Below are 19,347 nucleotides of genomic sequence, written 5' to 3'. Positions count from 1 at the left end.
AAAATAGAACACAGTTTGTGTCCAATGGATGAATTTTACTTTTTTAACTTTATGGGGATTTATTCTGGAAATTACCCTTGGCAGAATAACTGATGATGTGTTAGCCCCAGCCAATGCTGTATGGTGCAGCTGCTTGTTCAGCCGCCCACACCCCTCTGCAGCGGGGTAAGGAGAATCAGAAAAAGGTAAAAAATTGTAGTTTGAGATGAGATTGGTGTAGATGGAGCCTTGTGGGTTTGGAAATGGAGGGTGGGGATGTTGGGTGCTGGCAGTGCTGTGCTGGGGGAGGCTCGGGGGGTTTGCAGGTTCCTGTGCCACCCTCAGGGCTGGGGGCTCCTGTCCCAATGTCTGAGGCTGGGAGGGTCCCCTGGCACCCCAGAGCTGGCTGAGGGCTGTGCCCCAGTGCCCACTGCCACCCTTGGCCCTGGCTGGGTTCTGTCTGGAGCATTTCACATCCCTGGGAGGGTTTGGATGCAGCACCACGGGCAGGGCATGGAGGGTGTCCAGAGGAGATGGAGCAGGAGCAGCCAGTGGGTGAAACATAGGAGTTTATTTTGGGCTTGTGAGAACAGTGAAACCGGGTGTTTAGTGCAGGAGGAAAAACCAAAACATAGATGGGATAAATAGGATAGGAGGTTCTGAGGCTGTGCTGGGGCTGCAGGAGGATGAGGATGAGGATGGAGCAGCTGACCCGGTCCATGGGGTTACCCCAGCTGAGGATCTGCATTGTCTTCACCCCTGGGCAGGGGACAGGCGTGCTGGGGAGAGAGGAGAGATGTCAGCTCCAGGGGGAGAGGGGAGATGAGCTCTGGGAGAGGGGAGAGGAGAGATGAGCTCTGGGAGAGGGGAGAGATGAGCTCTTGGGAGAGACCTCAGCTCCTGGGGCTCACCCCAAACCCCAGGAATGGCAGGGGGCTCAGGGGGAATGGGGATGCCCAGCAGGGAAGCTGTGCTGTGAGGGACTAAACTCACAAAATCCCCCAGAGCCCCATCCCAGCTGGGAACAGAGCCTGGCCTGGGGCTCGCCCAGCCACGAGGGGTTGGTACCTCTGTGGAAGCGTGGAACACCTCCTGCTCAGTGAAGCCCAGGCACCTCAGGTGGGCTTTGAACTCCTCCAGGTGCTCCTTGCTCACGTTGGGTGTCCGTGCTGTCAGAGAAATGGAGAGGGAGGGAAGGAAATGGAGTTTTAGGGTTCTTTGCTCCTGGGTGATCCCTGTAGGGCAGATGGGGAGCTCACTGCCTGTCCCATCTTTCCCCTCTCTGTACCAGGGGAAAAGGGGCTTTTTGCCCTGCTTGTGAGCACTGGAGATGTCCATGGCCCTTGATCTGCTCACCTGAGAGACTCAGATTTGGGGAGTCAATGTTGATGTGGTTCAGGATCAGCAGGTCTTTGTCACTTTGGATCAGTCTGGCCGTGGAAGCCACCCCGTTATCATCAACTGCGAGGGATGGAGAGAGTGAGATTTCCCCAGTGGTGAGGATCCACCCCATGCTGAGCCTCATCACCTTCCATCCTTGCCCCTCATCCCAGTGGGGACCACTCTGGTCCCACAGTGCTGCCATAGATGTGCTGGGTGGGGGAAGAAATTTATTTCCCCACCTCCAGACATGATTTCAGGTGTAAAAGGCTCAGGGGGCCACATACTGGGGGGCAGAAGCAGGAGGGTTCAAGGGCTGGCTGAGTCCCCCATTATCCCATTCCCATTCCATCCCATCCCCATTCCCATGACCCCATTATCCCATTCCACCCCATTATCCCATCCCATCCCAGTGGAGCTTTACCATGCACCAGGGTGGAGTTCTCCTGGAAGACCTGGATCTTGCTGAAGTTCCTCACCACACAGGTCTCATTCCTGTGGGGCAGAGAGGTCAGAGGCAGCACACCCCCCCCAGCTTGCCCCAAGCAAACCTGAGGGATTTGGGACATGAGCAGGGCTGCAGAGCTTCCATAAATGAGGCACAGCTGCTCTCCAGCCCTGAATTTGTGGGGTGTCTCAGCCCAGAGGGTGGAAATGCCCCGGGGATGGGCGAGCCAGCTCAGGGCATGAATCCCTGTCCTTACATCCTGATGATCTCCGTGATGTTGAGCTCGTCCTCGTGGCTGCCAGGAGAGAAGGAAAACGCCTCGAATGTCACTGCTCTCAGCTCTGCCAGGTGAGGGGGGTACCTGGAGGCACCAGCGATGTAGAACCACTGTCCCAGGAGCTGCAGAGGGGAGCAGAGAGGGGGAGGTTGGGGGGCTGTGCCAGGTTCACCCCCAGGCACCCATGAGTGGAACCAGAGGCTGTGTCTGAGTCCCAGGAGCAGGGGTTGGGTGGGATCCAGGCTTGGTGAGGGTCCCTGGGCTTTGTCCCCTTTCTGTTGAGGCGCTGCTCCAGCTCCCAGCACGGCCAGTTCTCTCTGCAGTGCTGTTTCTCCTGCTCCAGGCCAGGCTGTCATTGCTTTACTCCCATTAAAACCTCCCGAGAGATTCAGTTCTGTTTATGCAGTGAAGGGTTTGCGGATGGAGACTCCTGACCTGAGCCACCACCACTTGAAGGACTTAAAATAGAGTGGTGAGGCATTGGGATGGTGCTGCCCAGCCTGGCTGGCTGGGAGATGGAAGCAGGAATCCCCAGAAAAGCCTGGTCATGAGATTATTGGTGCAGAGCTGCTTCGCAGGGAAGGGGTGCCTTCCCGTGCAGCACTCTGGATTTTTTAGGAAAACAAGCATGGACAGGCAATGGGATAAACACATGGTTCTCCCATGACCTTCTCCTGTGTCCACGAGGGCTGGGGGCTGACAGGAAGGGAGAGGATGGTGCCTTGGCTGAGGCAGGGCTTACCTGAGGGACGGTGCTGCTGTTGAAGGTGACGGGGACGAGCGGGGCGCAGCTCTGGGGCTCGGTGGCCAGGGCCAGGGGCAGCCCCAGGAGGAGGATGAGGGTGGCCAACATCTCCTGGCTGTGCAGGAGGAGATTCACAGGATCTCCTGCTCTGCCAGCTCGGCTCTGTGCCTTATATAGGGCTGCCAGCAAGGCTGGGCATCCCCAGCACCAACGTCCCCGTTCCGCTGCTGGGCTGTTTGCTCAGGCCTGAGGCAACAGCAGGTGGAGGAAATCCAACTTGCAAAATCTTGGATTTCTCCAGCACAAAAGGGGGAAACGGCCCCCCCTTGCCCCAGCCTCATGCTTCCCCAATGCAGGCTTTTGTTCTCAGAAACTGCAATTAATTTTGCGGGTGCCTGGCAAAGCGCTCGGCAGCTTCAGGTGTGTTTGGAGAGCCTGGGGACACCGAGGGCAGCAGGACATGGCATTCCCTCACAGGGCAAAGGAACCCTGGTGGAGATGGCTGCTGGCAGCTCTGAGAGCTTTGGTGCACACTCACCTGGTGGCACAGGGGCTGCACAAGGGCTCAGGTGTGCCTTGGGGAGTCCATGGGGGCTTCCTTGGCCAAGAGGCAGGGAACCCATCAGTGCAGAGGGCACGGACCTTTTCTCTTTTTCCTTTTCTTTTAAAAACTATAAATTAGGCTCAGACCTTTTAAAAACCATAAATTACCACTTCTTTAAATGCAGCATCTCCCTGTCTAACAGCGCCGTGCAGCTCCTCTAATGTTGGCATCGCAATTAAGCGTGGTGATTAATTAATTAATTACACATTTTTGCTTTCCCCCTGTGCTCAGCAGCTGCTCCATCCCGGCGGCTCGGGGTGGGACAATCGCCCAGCCGGGTTCGGGGCAGCCCCAGCCGGGCCGAGCGGGGCTGGGCAGGGTCGGCTCTGCCCCTTCCCGGCGCTGCTGTCGCAATCTGCCCCGGCCAAGGCAGCTCCGCCGCTTTTTGCCCCCCAAAAAACAGGATTTTTTTCATTTTACTTCCTTCTTTCCATTTGCTGCCCGCTTTTTTTTGCCCCCTCCCCCCTGCTGTTGCCCTCGTCTTTCCCCTTTTCTCTCCCGTAGTTTCCCCCCTCCTTCTTTGCACCCACCCCAACTTTTCTTTTTCTTTCTTCTTTTCTTTTTTCTTTCTTTTTTCTTTCTTTTTTCTTTCTTTTTTCTTTTCTTTTTTCTTTTCTTTTTTCTTTTCTTTTTTCTTTTCTTTTTTCTTTTCTTTTTTCTTTCTTTTTTCTTTCTTTTTTCTTTCTTTTTTCTTTCTTTTTTCTTTCTTTTTTCTTTCTTTTTTCTTTCTTTTTTCTTTCTTTTTTCTTTCTTTTTTCTTTCTTTTTTCTTTCTTTTTTCTTTCTTTTTTCTTTCTTTTTTCTTTCTTTTTTCTTTCTTTTTTCTTTCTTTTTTCTTTCTTTTTTCTTTCTTTTTTCTTTCTTTTTTCTTTCTTTTTTCTTTCTTTTTTCTTTCTTTTTTCTTTCTTTTTTCTTTCTTTTTTCTTTCTTTTTTCTTTCTTTTTTCTTTCTTTTTTCTTTCTTTTTTCTTTCTTTTTTCTTTCTTTTTTCTTTCTTTTTTCTTTCTTTTTTCTTTCTTTTTTCTTTCTTTTTTCTTTCTTTTTTCTTTCTTTTTTCTTTCTTTTTTCTTTCTTTTTTCTTTCTTTTTTCTTTCTTTTTTCTTTCTTTTTCTTTCTTTTTTCTTTCTTTTTTCTTTCTTTTTTCTTTCTTTTTTCTTTCTTTTTTCTTTCTTTTTTCTTTCTTTTTTCTTTCTTTTTTCTTTCTTTTTTCTTTCTTTTTTCTTTCTTTTTTCTTTCTTTTTTCTTTCTTTTTTCTTTCTTTTTTCTTTCTTTTTTCTTTCTTTTTTCTTTCTTTTTTCTTTCTTTTTTCTTTCTTTTTTCTTTCTTTTTTCTTTCTTTTTTCTTTCTTTTTTCTTTCTTTTTTCTTTCTTTTTTCTTTCTTTTTTCTTTCTTTTTTTCTTTCTTTTTTCTTTCTTTTTTCTTTCTTTTTTCTTTCTTTTTTCTTTCTTTTTTCTTTCTTTTTTCTTTCTTTTTTCTTTCTTTTTTCTTTCTTTTTTCTTTCTTTTTTCTTTCTTTTTTCTTTCTTTTTTCTTTCTTTTTTCTTTCTTTTTTCTTTCTTTTTTCTTTCTTTTTTCTTTCTTTTTTCTTTCTTTTTTCTTTCTTTTTTCTTTCTTTTTTCTTTCTTTTTTCTTTCTTTTTTCTTTCTTTTTTCTTTCTTTTTTCTTTCTTTTTTCTTTCTTTTTTCTTTCTTTTTTCTTTCTTTTTTCTTTCTTTTTTCTTTCTTTTTTCTTTCTTTTTTCTTTCTTTTTTCTTTCTTTTTTCTTTCTTTTTTCTTTCTTTTTTCTTTCTTTTTTCTTTCTTTTTTCTTTCTTTTTTCTTTCTTTTTTCTTTCTTTTTTCTTTCTTTTTTCTTTCTTTTTTCTTTCTTTTTTCTTTCTTTTTTCTTTCTTTTTCTTTCTTTTCTTCCCCCTTTTTATTTTCCCCTCCCTTTCCTCCCTTTCCTCCCTTTCCTCCCTTTCCTCCCTTTCCTCCCTTTCCTCCCTTTCCTCCCTTTCCTCCCTTTCCTCCCTTTCCCCTTTTTATTTTCCCTCCTTTTTCTTTCTTTTTCTTTCTTCTTTTCCTTTTTCTTCTTTTTTCCCCTCCTTGCTCCCCAGCACCATGGCAGGATGGGGACAGGGATGTGTCACAGCAGTTGGGAGCCCAGGGGATCCCAATTTTGTGCATTTGGCATCACAGGAAGGTTTGGGGTGTGGGTTTGTCTCCTCAGATCATTTAGGGCAGCCTCTGGGAAATGGGGTGTTTCTGCACCTCTTGCCCACCTAGTTTCTTATGAAGAAAACAAAAAACCAAACCATTCCAGTCCTGTTCTGTTGCCTCAGTTTTAAATATTTATTTAAAGTTAAAAAAAAAAAAAAAAAGGAAAAAGAAAAGGAGAGGAAAAAAAAAGCTTTAAGGAGAACAAATGGTAACTGCAGCCTTGAGAAAACCCAAAACCAATGGCATGGGATGAGAAATGGAGGGATCTGGGGGTTGCAGGGGGCAGTGAGTGATGGGTGGTGGTGATTCTGGCCTGGGGCTGAGGTATTTCTGGCAGGGGCTGTGTGGAGGGCGAGGTATTAGGGACAGATCCTGTTAACCTGTTCTGATGGTGACTGGGAACCAACCAGCAGGCAGTAGTGACAAAAAACAAACAAACAAAAAAAAAAATACACAAAGAGAGACTCACAGATAATTTTTTTCCCCTCAAAAAAATAAAATCCATAGTCCATATGAGACATGAAAACTCCAAACAGGCACTGAAAAGTTTCTGATACAGTACAGCTCTGATTACATCAATATTATTCCTTATATAGAATTAAAGATTACCATAATTATCCTCTTTTAAAAAAATCCTCCAAATTTACATATAGAGACTAAATTTCTACAAAACTTAACAGAACAAAACCCTGGCAAGCTTGGCTGGGTTCTGAAACAAGGTACCATCATGTCAGTCTTGACAGAGGGGCTGAGGGAAGAGTTGCAGAGCTGGGATTGAACGTGAGCTTAGTCCAGGGAGTCTTGTGGGCAACTCAGGACAGCCCAACCCAACCAACCCCAAAGGAGCTCTCTGAGGCTCAACACTTCCAGATGAGCTGTGGCCCTCACTCCCCTCCCAAAGCAGTGAAGTGCTGATGAACAAAAAAACCAAATTATCCCATAGGTGATGCTGGCTGTGGTGTGAGTTGTGTTATTGACACCCATGGCCACTGAAGGATCCCTTTTAAGGTAAGGTGGCTGTTTCTCTGATTTAACTGTAGAACATAATCTCCTCTCTTCCCAGAGAGATGAGTCTATGGGGCTTTTTCTTTTTTGGGTCTGTGGCAAGACATTGTAGCACCTTCACAACCTTAAATAAAGTCATATATATAAAATAACACACTTTTTTAAGAGCACCAGAGATTTCACAGTGAGAGGTAGAAACAAATCAGATGAGCCCATTCCCTCTCTCTATTTTAGCACCAATCTCTTCCCCTCTCCTCTTTCCATTCCCCCTTCCTTTCTTCCTGACTCTCCCCTACTCCAACACCTCACCTTGAGAGGGAGTCTTGATTAAACTCATGGAAGGAGGAACTTGGCTTTTTTTTTCTTTTTTTTTTTTTTCCTTTTTCTTTTTGCTTTAAATAATATAATATATATATTTTGTTTCTTCTAATATTGCACATCAAAATGCTTCCTGTACACAGAGCAGCCAGATTCAACTCGCAGCTCCGCCTGGGAGACCTGATGCAGCACGTGGCTGTCCAGAAGGCAACAAGCTCTGAGAGGGAAGCTCTATTTTTTTTTTTTTTAATCATTTTTTTTTCCCAATGGAAAGAACATTTGGTAACTCAGGAACCAGACAAAAATGGGTGGGTGGGTGGATAGGGGGGGAAAGAACAAAAAACCCCACGCGCTGTGAGATGCTTGAGGTTTCTCTCAATGTTTTCTTTGGTCATGGAAAAAGCTTTGTGTGTGTGGAACCACAACACCCAGCCCCCTGATCCCTTTGCACTGCTCACTCCTGACTGATGCCTGCTTCCCCCACGTCCTTGTTCCTCCTCCTTTTCCAACAACTGGCAGAGTTCAGTAGATCGTGGGCTCTCGGAGAGCTGGAGCAGGAGTTGGCCCAGAAGGCACAGCCCAGCTGTCCCTGCTGCAGAGAGGGGCAGAGAGAGCCCCTGTGAGCACAGGCCAGGCTGGGGACGGAGCTCAGAGCCTGGTGCCACAGCTGGGTTCAGAGGAAGCAGACAGGGCCAACCTCGAGGTGATACTGCTGTCCTGGCTGCGAGGGGGGCAGGTTCTGGATGCTGACAATTGGCAGCTGCTGAGGGTCCTGGGTCCGGAAGGAAAAGAGGGTCCTGTGCCAGCGTCCGTCCTTGATCTGCGTGGGGAGGGGTGAGACATTAACTGAAAGCTCCTCTAAAATCTCTAAATTCCTTAATGTTTCAGATAAGCTTTATTGGAGTTAATCGAAATCCTCTAAAATCTCTAAATTCCTTAAAGTTTGAGACAAGCTTTATCAGAGGTAATTAAAATAAATGGGTAGCCCTTGTAGAGTTAGTAAGAGTTAGTAGTTAACTAATAATTGATTGCTTGTCAGCACCATGTTTGGTTAGCTGGGTTTATAATGAAGAATATAGAAACTGATAAATAGCTTTTAGGAACATAAGACAATTGTGGCCTCCTCTGTTCTGAAAACAATTGAGGACAGGGAATGGGAGTTCTACCAAGGGTTCATTTGTCATATTAGCAAAAGGTAGAAAGATCAGAAGGAGAAAGACTTCATTTACTTCTTCATCGTGGGACCCCTCCCCATGGAAGGAACCACCAACCCATTTCAAGGAACAAGCTACACATGTTTAATGGCTTTTGAACTAATTACCATACAGGGCGGGGACTGGGATGTCCTGAAATAATGAATATGTATTTGTATTTTGGGTATTCAACACCTGTATAGATAAAAGGACTCTGTAATCACCTGTAAATTGTTGTGTGTATTTGGGAGCTATCCCACAATAAACATTCACTTTCTAACTTTAAACTGGTAGAGAGTTTTTGTCCAATATCCATATTTTTAATAAATGAGGGGGACAAAGCTGGTGAACCAGGGGCTCAGTCCTGCTGGAAAGGAATGTGTTCCATGAGGTGTGAGCCTGAAATCCCTCTGTGAGACACAGGACTGGCCCTTGGGCTGAGCAGGCCTGGGGAGGGTTTAGAGAGCATTTTGGGGAACCCTTTACCAGGCTGCTGAAAACTGAGCTTGGGTGGCACCACCAAGACAAACTCCACATGCTGTGAGCCTGAATGCAGCCCTGTGTCTCCTGACTCTGTGTGGCAGCAGACAAGAGCCAGGGTCACCATCCACGGGGAGCCATTTAACTGCTGCTGTCCATGACAAAGAACTTCAAAAATTCATCTTTTGCTTTCTATTTGAGGGCTTTCTGCTTCACAGGAGCTTTATAGCATCCTGAACTGGAAAATTAGTGATAAACCTGACCCTTCTCCCTTGTAGGATGAGCAGCACAGATGTCACTGGAGCCCCAGAGTGGGCTCTTGTGGTATTTGCCACAAGGGGTCCCCAGGACGAGGTGTTCTTAGAAGGCTCATTTATTATTCTATTCTATTCTATTCTATTCTATTCTATTCTATTCTATTCTATTCTATTCTATTCTATTCTATTCTATTCTATTCTATTCTATTCTATTCTATTCTATTTCTCTCAATATTTTTAGAAGGCTCATTTATTATTCTATTCTATTCTATTCTATTCTATTCTATTCTATTCTATTCTATTCTATTCTATTCTATTCTATTCTATTCTATTCTATTCTATTCCTCTCAATATTTTTAGAAGGCTCATTTATTATTCTATTCTATTCTATTCTATTCTATTCTATTCTATTCTATTCTATTCTATTTCTGTCAATATTTTTAGAAAGCTCATTTATTATTCTATTCTATTCTATTCTATTCTATTCTATTCTATTCTATTCTATTCTATTCTATTCCATTTTATTCTATTCTATTCTATTCTATTCTATTCTATTCTATTCTATTCTATTCTATTTCTGTCAATATTTTTAGAAAGCTCATTTATTATTCTATTCTATTCTATTCTATTCTATTCTATTCTATTCTATTCTATTCTATTCTATTCTATTCTATTCTATTCTATTCTACTCTATTCTATTCTATTTCTCTCAATATTTTTAGAAGGCTCATTTATTATTCCATTCTATTCTATTCTATTCTATTCTATTTCAATATTTTTAGAAGGCTCATTTATTATTCTATTCTATTCTATTCTATTCTATTCTATTCTATTCTATTCTATTCTATTCTATTCTATTCTATTCTATTTCTGTCAATATTTTTAGAAAGCTCATTTATTATTCTATTCTATTCTATTCTATTCTATTCTATTCTATTCTATTCTATTCTATTCTATTCTATTCTATTCTATTCTATTCTATTCCATTCCATTCTATTCTATTCTATTCTATTCTATTCTATTCTATTCTATTCTATTCTATTCTATTCTATTCTATTCCTGTCAATATTTTTAGAAAGCTCATTTATTATTCTATTCTATTCTATTCTATTCTATTCTATTCTATTCTATTCTATTCTATTCTATTCTATTCTATTCTATTCTATTCTATTCTATTCTATTTCAATAGTTTTAGAAGGCTCATTTATTATTCTATTCTATTCTATTCTATTCTATTCTATTCTATTCTATTCTATTCTATTCTATTCTATTCTATTCTATTCCTGTCAATATTTTTAGAAAGCTCATTTATTATTCTATTCTATTCTATTCTATTCTATTCTATTCTATTCTATTCTATTCTATTCTATTCTATTCTATTCTATTCTATTCTATTCTATTCATGCTATACTAAAACTATAGTGTTGAATAAAGGATACAGACAAAAGGCTTAACAAGAATGATAATGAAAAATTTGTGACTGACTCCTCAAAGTCTGACACAGCTGATGGTGATTGGTCATTAAGTAAAAACAATGTCCAGACCACACTCCAAAGCAGCAAAACAATGTCCAGACCACACTCCAAAGCAGCAAAACAGGGAGAAGCAAATGAGATAATATTGTTTTATTCTCTGAGGCTTCTCATCTTCCCAGGAGAAGAAACCCTAGTGAAGGGATTTTTCAGAAAATATGACAGTGGCAGGCTCTGGCATTTCTCTGCATTTATTTTTTCCCTCCTTCACAGCGACATACCTTGCAATCATCAGCTGCCACCTCTGGCCTGAGCTGCCCCGTGGCCTGGAAGACCTGCCCGTTCCAGGCCCTGAAGCGCAGGGCGCGCTCCGAGGGGCTCTCGGAGGAGCCCTCCCTCCACACAGAGGTGTTCAGGCAGTGGATGGTGATGTGCTGCACCACCTCCGAGCTCAGCAGCCTCAGGAAGTTCATCTGCACTCTCCCGATGTCGAAATCCAGCTGGAAGGTGACAGAGAGGTCATGGGGACACCCTGCACAGGGGCTGAGGGTGGGGAGCAAAGGGGGTCCCTGTCCTCTGCTTCATTCTGCACCCCTGTCCAGAGCTGGGTCTGATGTCAACGTGGGCATGAGGACCAGATGCCAACTCATTTTGGAAAGTTTTTGTGACACAAACTTTCTAGTTTGTTCTGCAAAGCAGGTCCTTTGCATTGCAGAACAAACTGGAAGGTCCTTAAGCAGGAGGAAAAGAATGTAAACTTCAAACTCAATACACTTGCAAAGCAGGTTCCAGTTCATCTGCAAACGAGCCCAGATATTGCTGTTTGTATTTTTAGTACAGGTACTTCCTCAACAAAAATCCCACAGCAGTAACTTCACTGGAAACTTGTGTATTTAGGCTGACCTCACTTCTCCAGGTGGCAGAGAACAAACTGCAAGAGTGACCCAAACATAAGTCAAAAGTCAATAAAGGATTTGGGAGCAGCCTGTTTGTGAAATTACTGGTCACATTAAGGTTCTGAGTTCATTAAACACCACAGGAACACAGAGCATTGTCTTGAGCCTTGGGTGTATTTTTGAACTCCTGAGAGCAGCTCTGAGTGTCACCCCAATGCTCCCCCAGCCTGTGTGCTGTGTCCTTGTGGTCACTGTCCAGTGTCCTGGCACAGCACAGGCTGTGTCAATATTTGTCAGTGGGCAATGCTGCTCTGGGGCTGGCCTGTGCCTACCTTGGAGACAGTGACAGGGCTGAGACACGTCTGGCCACCGTTGGTGAAGTTACAGATGACCTGGATGGTGTCTGAGGAGCAGCCAAGGTTTGGGTCAATCCAGTAGGTACCTGAGGAAATGCAGGATTTGGGATTAACAGGGACACTTCACCTTTGCTGAGAATGACAAAAGGACAGTTTTGGTTTCTTGGTGACTGGTCCCAGGGAAGGAGAGTGTGTGAAGCAGCCCCTGTGGAGGGGGATGCAGCCTTTGCACATCTGGGGCCTCCTACCATCAGTCATCTTCTGTTCACAGTTCATGAGGTCCCGGCAGATGCGTGCAGGGTTCTCCTTGGTTCCCAGGGGTCTTTTGATGCTCTGAATGAGGTTGCTGAGGTAGTGTAGAGTCTTAAAGATCTCCCCTCCATGGTCCAGCATGAGAAGGTCTGGGTGTTGGTAACCCTGGAGAGAAAAAAAGGCAACTCAGGGGTGCCTTGGGGGCACTGAGGGCTGTAAGTACAAGGGTTTCTATAATTTTGAGAAAAATCAGTGGTCAAAGACAGGCTGTGGTGGCTTGGGGCCAGTGAGCCACAGGCCTTGTGCTGTCCCAAACAGGACATTGCTGGCAAAATCACAATGGCAAAATCAGGAGGTCTGCAGCTTCACAAATCAATGATACAACAGAGCGGGACCTTTGCCTGCATAAATTTCAGATATTCCACTAGAACAGTGACAAATCAGGGCTCTGTATAAACCTTCTGCACACACAGAAAGCACTGATGGGACCATTCCCAGTCTCCAGCCCAAGCAAAGACAAAAATGCCCCCTGTACCTCTCTCTTGAGTGCGGTGTTGGAGTCCATCAGGGTCTGGAAAGCTGCCCCAAAGCCATCCTGCTGCTGGTGGGGGTGAAAAAGATGGAAACTGAGATTTTTAGAAGCTGAGCAGGCCCTGATGCAAGAAAACACTTCTCAGTCTAAGGCTGCAGCTCAAGCACTGCTCTGTGTGTGTCTGCAGGGTCCCAGCAGCTCTGCAGGACTTGTGATCATCATTACAAACAAACATACAGAGAATGGCAACTTACAAACGAGGCTGGAACTCCTGGTGGTCCCTGGAAATCAGAGGAGAAAAGGGGCATCAGGCAGAGGCTGCTCAGTCACTGCTGCAGAGATATTCAGCCATGGCCTCTGAAATCCCCCCCAGTGCACAGAAGTGAGAGAGGCAGCAATGCTGTCTCTATAGAACTCTTGGGGATGGTTTGGAGCAAAGCACAAGAAACACTGGTGCATTCACACACGTGGTTTTGCATGTGAGGAATGGGGCTAAGCCATAATTTCCAGGGAGGGAGCAGTCCCTCTGGAGAGTGTCATGGCAATAATTTCAGCTTCATTCAAAAATGAACTCTTCCCTCAGATACCTACCGGAGGGCCCGGGTGTCCTCGTGGGCCTGGAGGACCCTAAAGACAGAGAGGCATCAGTTAGTGAAACATCTCCAGTTTTTATTTCCATTTCTCTTGGTTTTTACCAGCAGGAATTTGTTCCCAGCTGGGTTTTTGGCACCTCACAGCCCTCAGAGGTGCCTCAGAGCCTTTAAAGAGAGGGGTGGCCCCATTTTGTCCCTGCTCTGGGTACATATGTCCATACCTGGTCCATTCCTGCTGCATCCCCTGTTCCCAGCCCTTTCAGCTCCTCAGTTGTCACCAATGCCACATCCCCAGGCTCTCATCCCATTCCATTACTCACCCTGCAGCTTTACACTTGCTAAAAGCAGCTGTTTTATTGAAATACAAGATATCAGTCAGAAAAAGAGATGTCAAATACTTACCCTTGGACCTTGAAGACCCTGCAGGGAAAAAAAAGTGCAGAAGCTGTCAGAAAATGCTCATTACTGCCCCAAAATCTCCCTGTACACCCATGTGCTGTTCCCAAGGTGTGATGGTGTTCACAGGGGTCTTAGGATGAGGGAAGAGGCGTAGATCTGACTCCATGTTTCAGAAAGCTTAATTTATTATTTTATGATACATGTTACATTAAAACTATACTAAAAGAATGGAAGAAAAGGTTTCATCAGAAGGCTAGGCTAAGCTAAGAATAGAAAGGAAAAAAATGATAACAAAGGTTTGTGTCTCTCACAGTGAGCCAGCTGACTGTGATTGGCCATTAATTAGAAACATCCAACATGGGCCAATCACAGATGCTCCTGTTGCATTCCACAGCAGCAGATAATCAATGTTTACATTTTGTTACTGAGGCCTCTCAGCTTCTCAGGAGGAAAAATCCCAAAGAAAGGATTTTCATGAAAAGATGTCTGTGACACCAAGGCAAGGGCAGGCGATAGCACAGCTGTGGTGAAGTGTTGCTGGGTTAGGGAAATGGAAATGTTACCAGCAGAGGGGTGTGGATGTGTGTACACATCTGTGAGCAGTGTCCTGCCCTCGTGGGAGTCACAGCAGAGCCCAGAGTGACCCTGGGCTGTTCAGAGGGCACTGGGGTGGGAGCAGCACTTACCATGTCCCCACGGCTGCCTTTGTCTCCCTTGGGGCCCTGCAAACACAGGAGGTGCTGTCACTGACCAGGCACAGGCTGCCCTGCTGCCCCAGGAGCTCCTGGCAAGGACTCCCCTCTATCTCACCAGCTCAGGTTGTCATATTGCCTCCCCATCCCCATTACTGGCTGTTTTGGCCATGTCTGAGCTCACCTGACTGGTTTTTATCTCTGCACCAAGCTCTGAGCGGTGCCATGCTTGTGTTTCCACAAAGCACAGACCTGATCTTCCATCTGTGCTCAGGGCCTTTGGCATTTTAGGGCAGGCAGGGATTTTCAACACTTCCCAAAATCAAGTGGTTCCCAGTTTAATATATATTTTAAAAAAGTTTATTTAAATTTTTGTTGGTTTTTTTTTTGGAGTTTCTCCCCACCCCAGGCCATATTCCTTGGAAAATCTGGCTTTCAAAAATCAGCAATAACATTCTTCCAGTCTATTGAAAACCTTTTACTTCTGTATTGCTGCTCCTCACTTCTCAGCTAATAATCTCCCAGAAATTGTCTATGCAGACAGAGACTAAGCCTGCACTTTTCTGAAGCTGCTGAACAAAACCCATTTTATTTTCCTGGTTACAGCAGGATTTGGGGGTTACTTGTGCTGGCCTCAAACATCTTGGATCTCATGCATTTAAACCCTTCTAAAAAATACAGGCAGGAAAGAAGTGTGGATACTTACAGGGCTTCCTGTGGGACCCTGAATGCCCAGAGGACCAATAATTCCTTCTTTTCCCTAGGAAAGAAAAAACTTGTGAGCCACCAGGTGGGACCTGACAGTCATTTTCACTCAGTGAAGACTCTGAATCTTTGCTGTTTTTTCTTTTTTTGGTGGTGGTTTTGCTGTATCTGGAATAAAACACCATTTCCAAAGAGACAAGTCTTCACAGTGTGGTTGCCATGAGCCTTGTTAAACCTCAGGAGTTCCACAAATAAAGGATTTCAGTGTGGCTGGAGTGCTCTGTGCAGCATGGCTGTCCCCAGGCCCTGTGCAGGTGTGGGGCTCAGAGGTGCTGCCATGGCCTTGAGCACTGGGCTCCTCACAGCCCCTGGAGCCTCACAGAGATGGGGGTGAAGGGGGAAAAATCCTCCCAAAGCCCCAAACTGGAGAAACACTCACCATGAGACCTGGAGGCCCACGTGGTCCCTGAATGCCTTTGAACCCAAGGTCTCCTGGGGGGCCCTGTGAGCAAAAAATGAGATGTGAGGTAAATGCTACTAATTCCTACCACTAATTAACCAAACCCTGTGTTTGTGCCCTTGCTTACAGCTCTGCTCTAATAACAGGGCTGCTGCCTCTTGTCTGTGGGACAGGGAAGACCCAATTTGTTCCAAATTCTTTCCCCGCTCCTGTTTTGCAAAGCTTTTACTTTAGACAGAAAACAAACAATTTCCTCTTCACCAGGGAAATGATATGGTGATAAAATGAGTCTGAATTTCAAGCCAAGGCTCTCAGAGCTAGTGATGCACATTGGTGTCTCAGGTGCAGGCTGGTGGTTGATGCTGGAAATACAAATGTCAAAAGAGGAGAAAACAGCCACAGAATCTCTAGGACTGCTCTTTTCCTCCAACAAATATGTGTAAGCACACACTCACTTAACAAATGAAGAGTCATAAACTAAAGAAAGTTGGGATCAAAGTTAAATTTCCACAGAAATTGAGTTGCTAGCAGGGCTGCTAGCAATGCAGCAAGTGTGGCATGACCTGTCCCCAGTAAAGTGAGAGCAGAAAAGCAGCTGGTCCCCAGCAGCCTCTTACCTTTGGCCCAAAGAGTCCTGCAATCCCTGGGAATCCTGCCTCACCAAAGTCTCCCTGCAGCCAAGACAAACACAAGAACAAAGGACAGCAATGAATTCTCACTGGTGGCTGCAGATCTCACTCAGAGATGCACCAAGAGTTCAGCAGCTCCAGAGACAGAGAAATCTGTGAGCATCCCTCAGTCTAAGCAGCACTGATGAGAAAGAATGAAAAACACCTGGAGGAGGAGCTGCACAAACATCAGGCTAGAAGCAACTCACCTGATCCCTTAGAGCTCACCAATGCCACATTTTTGCCCCCAAAATGAGGAGGCAAACCTACACTGTTCCCACTATTCCTGGCAGATGCTTCTCTGGTTTGGCCCAGCAGAAGCAGGATGCAGAGCAGCTACTCTGAGATTGACCTTGGAATTTCATGCTGCAAAATAAGAGCCTCAAAGTCCTTTAAAACAAACTCCTCTTTTATTTCTAATACAAACTGGACTGACCTACTAATTCAAACTGTGATTTTAAACTGTGCTCATTCAAGCTGTTAAAAAAGTGCATGTTCCTACAACACAACCTCCCACTCCAGCCCAGGAAAACCATGCATATCCCTGATTCTTTTCCTACTCAACTCTGCAGGGATTTACCCTCAATTTTGTAAGAAAAATAATAATAAAATAGTTGAAAGACTATCAAGCTTGAATCAGCACATAGCATGTGCTCTGAGAATAAAAAACCCACTCTGGGCAGCATGTCCTTATGTAAACATCCTTCTTTCACCATGCTGGAGATGGTCATCCTTTAATACTTTTGGGCTTCTCAGATGTCAAAATTCAAGAGGATTCAATGTTTAAAAAAAAGAAAGGGGTCAGAAACCTCCACCAGGTGATTCTTCTCCAGTGTTAGGAATATTAGAGACAGACAAGGCTTCTTTGGCCTTTTGGCAGGACTGTCACCCATCCTGACTGTGCTTTTTGGGGTTTGTGAATGACCCAAGTGATGGGGCTTCCACCCCCTTTATTGCACACCTGTTTCAGCATCAGCCCAGAAACCTCATCCTTAGGAAGTTTTCCTTTGAAAAAGGCCACGAGAGTGAGAAACTGCTTGGCAAGAAAGGGCTTGGTTGGACTTGGTGGAGTGCAAGAAACTTTCCAAGGATACAAATTGATTTAACTGCCCATTTCTGGGTCCTGGAAAGGAAAATTGCTACTAACAGGGGACTAAGGTCTTTCCTGCATGAGGGGAATCAACCAAGGCTTCTTTCTAGAGGAATTTCAGGCAAAAGCACATGGAAAGTCAGAAGGGTTTAAATGTCATGGAGTCATCTCAGCCAAAGGGACACAAGGTCACTGGTCCTGCAGCAAATCAGGCAGTGACAATATGGGGCAAAGGAATGTGTCACTTGTGTCACAGAGACAAAATAATCTGTGAGATTGATCTATGGCCAATTAAAAAATGATATATGGCGGTGTTGGTCACTGCCTTTCAGCCTGAAAACTGTTAGCATGAGTTTTTATATAAAACAGCCAAACAAGTGCATTTGATTGAGGCAGTTTGGGTTCATTCTGTGCCTTGTTTCATATTGAGAGGAATTGTGGATTTGTCTTCACAAACAAGCTGTGGGTCTGTTGGTAGATAAAACTAGCACTGGGAAATAAAAGGAGCAATGGGAAGGATTCCACTGATTGATGAATGGAAAAAGATATTTGCTTTTACAAATAAACTTTAGGTGTGCTGACAAATGAAATTAGACATTGAAAGATGAAAGAAACAATGGAGAAGAAAAACTCCTAAATTCCATAAGAATTAAAAACAAAAAGGGAGGGTAATGGATTAGAGGGAAATCTTTGGTATCAGGTGTTTTGGGAAGTCTGAACCTCTCAAGTACCTCAGCCAATGGGGACAGAGAGAAGGGAAATGTGGCTGGGAAATTGGGATAAAAAGGAGGCTGTGTCCTCCAAAAATTTGAGAGACCCCAGGGGATGCCTCATGGCCTCTCCCTTTATTGGAATAAAGTAAGAAGACTTCTCTGTCTCCTTTTTGGACATAAACCTCTGGTGTTTGTGGATTAATTTTCCTGACAATAGCAGTCCTCATCCCTCTCCTAGAGTCATGCTTCAGCTGGATCTGCACCCTCTCCTGGCAGGGCTCAGCTCTGCTCAGCTCCAGCACCACTGACCTGCTGTCCTTTAGCTCCAGCACCACTGACCTGCTGTCCTTTGGCTCCTGGGTCTCCAGGGCTCCCTGGAGGGCCCGTTCCTCCTGGGGATCCTCGCTTCCCTGCTTGGCCACTCTGTCCAGGCAATCCTCTTTCACCCTGGAAAGAACAGAATTCCAGTAATTCCAAAGGAGAGGAGCTGAATATAACAGCACTCAGCTGAGAAAGCCATAGATGGAAGGCTGGCAGAGATGGGGTGAGGAATGTGGTTCCATCAGGGGATGCCCCAGGTCTGCTGGGCAAGATGATCAGGGTGAGACCAAGGTGGGCATGGCTGTGTTCCCTCCTGGGCTCAGCAGAGCTGTCCCACCTGCATGGGGACAGAAAGGGCAGCAAATGTTTTCTCTTTGCACTTCCTACGTTCTCTGTCTGCCCTGCAGTTTCCCATAATCTCTTCTTTCCCCGGCAGGCTGGCAATTGATGATTAATTCATGGGAAATGCTGAAGGCATGCCAAGAGCAGGACTTCAATCCAGAGGCTGCAAAGCCAACATTTTCCCCTGTGTTAACCCTACAACTTCAACCCATAGAGAACCTTCTGCCAGCCAGCACCACACTTTGCTCCCCTTGCCAAATTCCAGGAGCAGCCCAAGCTCCAGCTGCTCAGTCTGGGGCAGACTGGGAGAGAGGAGCAAAGGCAGGGAGAGCCCAGGATGGTGGAACAGCCAGAAAAGGGGTGACAAATTCCCCTGGGGGCAGGGAGTGAGTGTGTGACAAGGACACGGAGTCTCAGTCACTCCTGTTGTACTGCCCAAGGCAGCTGGAGGGCAGCAAGTGACAGATGAAGAGCTATGGAGCTCTAATTTAAATCAGATCCCAGAGCCTCTCCAAACCCAGCTGGAGTCTTCCTATTTACAGAATTTCCCTATTTACAGAGTTTTCCTATTTACAGATTCTTTCTACAAACGACTGAATTGCTGTGGGTCCAGTTTAGATCCTGTGGTGAGCCTGGATCAGGGCAAGGACCAGGAAGAAACCCCAAGGTCACAAAAGCAGCTTGTCCCTGCTTCTACCCAGAGTGCTGTCCAAGCCCATACTGGCTCCAGTCATTCTAACCAGTAAATATGATAAAAACCAAGCAGCACAATTTCCCTCTAGCAGTTCAGGTCTTGCAGAGCAGTAGAACACCTGAATCTCCCATGGAATTGTTCATTCTGGACATCCTACTGCTAGCTCTAGCAGTTCCTCTGCAACTTCTCCATGTTTTTTTTGAGCCAGGTTTCTCATGATGAAACACTCAAGTGTTTGTAGTGTGTCTGCAGGCTCCTGAGCTCCTTTGGTAAGGGAGGAAAG

At 45.1% G+C, this 19,347-nt stretch overlaps 2 protein-coding genes across 3 annotated transcripts in view; both read right to left on the bottom strand.

Moving 5' to 3' along the window:
• Positions 1-471: 471 nt before the first annotated feature.
• Positions 472-3,001, bottom strand: LOC134428184 (alpha-1-acid glycoprotein-like). Its single transcript, XM_063174649.1, has 6 exons — positions 2,827-3,001; positions 2,064-2,206; positions 1,784-1,854; positions 1,336-1,440; positions 1,048-1,148; positions 472-758 (listed from the first exon to the last, which is right to left on the bottom strand). Exons 1-6 carry the CDS (start codon positions 2,935-2,937, stop codon positions 705-707), a joined length of 585 nt encoding a protein of 194 aa, XP_063030719.1. The 5' UTR covers positions 2,938-3,001; the 3' UTR covers positions 472-704.
• Positions 3,002-7,266: 4,265 nt separating this feature from the next.
• Positions 7,267-19,347, bottom strand: part of LOC134428304 (collagen alpha-1(XXVII) chain-like) — a 145,445-nt gene continuing 133,364 nt past the window's right edge. Inside the window, exons 49-62 of one of the 2 annotated variants that reach the window (XM_063174925.1) lie at positions 18,047-18,154; positions 15,854-15,907; positions 15,216-15,278; positions 14,778-14,831; positions 14,066-14,101; positions 13,383-13,400; positions 12,979-13,014; positions 12,642-12,668; positions 12,391-12,456; positions 11,852-12,020; positions 11,580-11,689; positions 10,633-10,851; positions 7,647-7,769; positions 7,267-7,541 (exon numbers count right to left, since the gene is read on the bottom strand). In XM_063174925.1, the coding sequence (XP_063030995.1) occupies positions 7,404-7,541; positions 7,647-7,769; positions 10,633-10,851; positions 11,580-11,689; positions 11,852-12,020; positions 12,391-12,456; positions 12,642-12,668; positions 12,979-13,014; positions 13,383-13,400; positions 14,066-14,101; positions 14,778-14,831; positions 15,216-15,278; positions 15,854-15,907; positions 18,047-18,154 (1,221 nt within the window). In that variant the 3' untranslated portion in view covers positions 7,267-7,403. Of the gene's footprint in view, positions 7,770-10,632; positions 10,852-11,579; positions 11,690-11,851; positions 12,021-12,390; positions 12,457-12,641; positions 12,669-12,978; positions 13,015-13,382; positions 13,401-14,065; positions 14,102-14,777; positions 14,832-15,215; positions 15,279-15,853; positions 15,908-18,046; positions 18,155-19,347 lie in introns of both variants that reach the window. The other variant, XM_063174926.1, reaches the window with a different exon arrangement.

The sequence above is a fragment of the Melospiza melodia genome, chromosome 22 (assembly GCF_035770615.1).
Source record: "Melospiza melodia melodia isolate bMelMel2 chromosome 22, bMelMel2.pri, whole genome shotgun sequence".
NCBI classification, from domain to species: Eukaryota; Metazoa; Chordata; class Aves; order Passeriformes; family Passerellidae; genus Melospiza; species Melospiza melodia.
The sequence above is the reverse complement of the archived record's forward strand: the minus strand, read 5'-3'. Positions and strand labels throughout refer to the sequence as shown.